This window comes from Bactrocera latifrons, unplaced genomic scaffold (assembly GCF_001853355.1).
Source record: "Bactrocera latifrons isolate USDA-ARS-PBARC rearing strain unplaced genomic scaffold, ASM185335v1 scaffold_216, whole genome shotgun sequence".
NCBI lineage: Eukaryota > Metazoa > Arthropoda > Insecta > Diptera > Tephritidae > Bactrocera > Bactrocera latifrons.
The window spans coordinates 289214-293337 of record NW_017535697.1 but is presented as its reverse complement, the minus strand read 5'-3'; the positions used below and the strand labels follow the sequence as shown (position 1 = coordinate 293337).

Sequence of the window (4124 nt, the reverse complement as noted above, 5' to 3'; positions counted from 1 at the left end):
TACTTATTTGTTTATTAAATTTAAAAAATGAAATATCAATAAGCATGAATAATGGAATTTTCGCGAAAAAGAGGAATTTCAGCGAACTGCCGTTAAATGTTGTTCATTACAAATGTAAGATATATTTTTTAAAATAAATATTTCTTACGTAAAAAAGTGCAAAAAGTGTAAAATATGGATTTACTTAAATGTTTATAGCTTAATTTAATTATTTTGAAGTGAAAAATGTGCGTAGAGAGTAAATCGTGGTAAAATAAATGTTCGAGTTTTGGGAATTTTTAAAATTTAAAGTCGAATATCTCGTAAACTAAGCGTTTGCGTTTTTTAATCAGGAGGACTTTCTCTTCCAACGGTACCTTCAGATCGCGGCGGAAAAGAAATCGGAATTATGCCTATAATACAATACTACTTACCAGACAACAAAAGGACAACCTTCCATCGGTATTTCAAAAACATTTATCTTTGAAGGTTATATATTTATGATTTATTTCGCGCTTTTGAATAAAGCGACATATTCACAACCACACACTTTCCATTTCTAATAGAATACAGACATATTTTATTCGTAAGAAGTATGTTGAAAACAAACCACAATTCCTTATATTCATATGTAATTATATTACATGCTATATACATACATATGTATGTACTTCTTTTGCAAATGTCGTCACCACTAACACACATAAAAGGAACTCGCGTGGAAAGTATAGGGTCGACTCCATAACTGCATATTGTGACTTAGTTTATTTTTACGGAAGTCCTGTTTTCCTTTTACTCAGAAGTGGCATGGTTTCGTGGCCAAATTTGTTTTTTAGCTTGTTATAAATGAGTTTAAGCAAAAATTAAACACATAAAATATGTATGTATTTGTGTAAAATACAAAGTGAATAAGAATTCGTAAAATACAGCGAGCTACTCCGTGCAGTGTATGTACTCTTACAAAACTCGGGCACAACTGAGCGCTGTCCGCCTAAATAAAAGCGTCACCCATTGCCGTATCCTCACTGAAAACGCGGTTGGTTGAATGACTCATTATTAAAAAAATCGAATGCAATTTTTACACTCTTGCAACATGTTGCTACAGAGTATAATATTTTTGTCACATCACGGTTGTAAACAATAGAGTTATACGACTATTATATATAGGGTTATATATATGTATATGTATTTTACAGAAACTTTTGCTGCAAAAAATGGAGAACGAGTTTCTATATGGGAGTAATTGGACAGCTGCTATGCTTACAAAACGTCATTAAACTAAGAAAAACGTTTAAACAATAATAATTAACTTCGCCCAAGAAGAATCACTTGAAAATCTCTGCCTAACATTGTAATTGATGTAATTGGATGACAACTCCGACCACTTTTTTATCGAAAATATATATCAAACTGTGATATATGTTATACTTACTCAAGGATAATCCTGAGGTAAAATAATATGTACGTGTTCCAATAATGGGTTCAATTGTGTTAATAATTCCCTTACTCCCGACATATCCAATAGAAAAATTTGTGAGCTTTCGGCTCTTTTTCTTTCGGCTGACTTTATGTTGCATATATTGGCCAACATGAGAGTTATGTTATTGAAATCGAGCATGTTTTTTTAATAACAATGCGTTTTTAACCCAAAATTAAGAGAATTGGACTTTTCGATCTTCCGGTTGGCTTTATATTGTATTTATCAGTTAATACGTAAAGTATCTTAAAATTAATTGAAAGTATACTACTAAGCATTACGCAAATCCCCACATAACGTAATATTTCCGACCTGACTAAGATTTTTAATGATATTAAATTAACAATTATATAGTTTGCCATTAAATATGAATGATAATCGATTCTCTGGTTTACGTTTTTCACATCAACTCAAAATATCAAATTTAGCCTCTTTGGTTTAGTTTATATCATTCAGGTCCCATTTAGAGATGAGATAAATTTTCGTTGACGCAAGTAAAATATGTATAATAATAATACTAGGTGAGTACAATACCTTCAGTGTAAACAAAAACATATCAGATGTTGTAATATTCTTTTTTGCTAACACCTACTAACATAAGGCATAGGTATTCTCCAGTTTTGATCCTTGCAAGTTGTTTGAGTATAATATGTTCGGTAACAGCCAAAGTACAGCTTCCTTACTTCTTTGTTTTTTTGTTGTTGTAAAAGTAGTACTCAGTATATTTTCATGGTTACTCAATGCTCTCTCGGCTTGACAACATTTCGGCTTTAATGCTTATAAAGAAAAACATGAAGGAATCGGAATTGCTTAGCAAAGGGCTTAGCCAAGCACGCTGCGATTGTATTTGCTACTCTTTGTAGGCTACACTTTTATTTGTCGGTGTGAATTGTCAGTTTCCTTAATGTGAATTTTATTTTGTTTTTTCCCCGCACTTTAGATCCTTCTTGAACTTGCTTTATGCATACTACATCTCATACACATGCAAGTACTTAACATGTATTTAGTTAAGTATTCAATTCCCCGACCTTCCATAACAAAATTCAGGAAACACACTTTCTCGATAACACTGACTTCTAAGAAAGTTTGCAAATTAAAATATGACAAAATCTTTATTATGACAACTATTGATTTATTTAACGCTATTATACCTAATTAATTTTTGCCTAGGTAAACGTCACATATTATATTATCGTTAAACGTTCTTTATGAAATATTCCGACTGGGTATACAGGCTTATTATATACATACATACATATGTACTTTTGTGACAAAAAAGTATGACAGAAAAGTACCCGGAATTTGTAAACAAAACGCAAAATATTTAATTAGTCATTAATATTTATTTTGTCGCCTTCAAATTAGTCCCCACTAGATATAAGACACTTATACCAACGATTTTTCCATTACTCGAAACACTTATCATAAGCCTTCATAATCTGGATGGCCTTCAGCTCCTTTTTTTTTTTTTGCTTTATCTCTTCAATCGACTGAAAATGGGTTCCATTCAGATGATTTTAAACTTGTTAAATCCATGTCTCATCGGCAGGTATAATGCCCTCAATGAATTCGGTATCGGCACGATCAAACATGTCCAAAGAGACCCTCTTACGGTACTTTTTATTGAAAAAAAAAAAGCTTTATCGGGACGAGTTGAGCAAGCACGCGTTTCATAATCAAAATTATTCAAACTGACTCGTGAGAGATGTCGAGCCCTCTTGTGAGTCGTTCTAAACAATTTCTTCCAAAATTACATAATTTCTATGAAGAATAACTCATACCAAATTTCTTGAAAATATATTGTCAAATGAGGAAGTTTCTCAGGCAAGCATTTGATTCCAATCATTCAGTTTGTATGGCAGCTATATGCTATAGTTAACGGATATGAACAAGTTTTTCGGAGATTACATTTTTGTCTTAGAAAATAATCTATACCAAATTTCGAGAACATATCTTGTCAAATGCAAAAGTTTTCCATACGGGTACTAATTCCGATCGTTCAGTTTGTACGGCAGCTATATGTTATAGTGGTCCGATATCGGACGTTTACAAAATTTCGAAACGAAATCTTAAAAACTGAGCTACTAGTTCGTATATATATAGACGGACAGACAGACAGACGGACATAGCTAAATCGACTCAGCTCATTTATATATGTACGTGTATAGGGTCTCCGACGCTTCCTTCTGGGTATTAAAAACTTCGTGACAAACTTAATATACCCTAATCAGGGTAAAAAAACGCAACACACTACTGAGGTGTATCGAGCAGCTGCTGGAAACAAAATGTTGACAGATCCCTCTCATATCTGGCACAGTAATTTAGAGGAGGCCTATCAACTTAGCAAAATATATTTTTTTGAAATGTCTTTAACTCGGAGAATTTGTTTACAACGTCCGGGTGCTTTTTTGTTACAATGTATGTGGGAAGCGATGACAGGACAACACGTAGTGGACACACCTATTAATACGTACGCATACTCACCTCACTTGCAAGGGCAACACTGACCTATGACAATAGGCAGCACTGATACTTAACAAACAGGACAAGAGCACAGTCGTTAAACAGTCAAGTGTTGAATACAATGCTCGCGACAGACTGCAAACGACATCTGTCAAATATTAAAATACACACGTTCATATGGACGGACCTATTTTGACAGCTGCAC

The 4124-nt window shown here is 33.2% G+C and overlaps 1 protein-coding gene across 1 annotated transcript in view; it reads right to left on the bottom strand.

Moving 5' to 3' along the window:
* Positions 1-525, bottom strand: part of LOC108968445 (beta-glucuronidase) — a 93441-nt gene extending 92916 nt beyond the window's left edge. The window contains exon 1 of the mRNA XM_018932491.1: positions 414-525. Within this exon, the coding sequence (XP_018788036.1) occupies positions 414-456 (43 nt within the window). The 5' untranslated portion in view covers positions 457-525. The remainder of the gene's footprint in view (positions 1-413) is intronic.
* Positions 526-4124: the final 3599 nt, after the last annotated feature.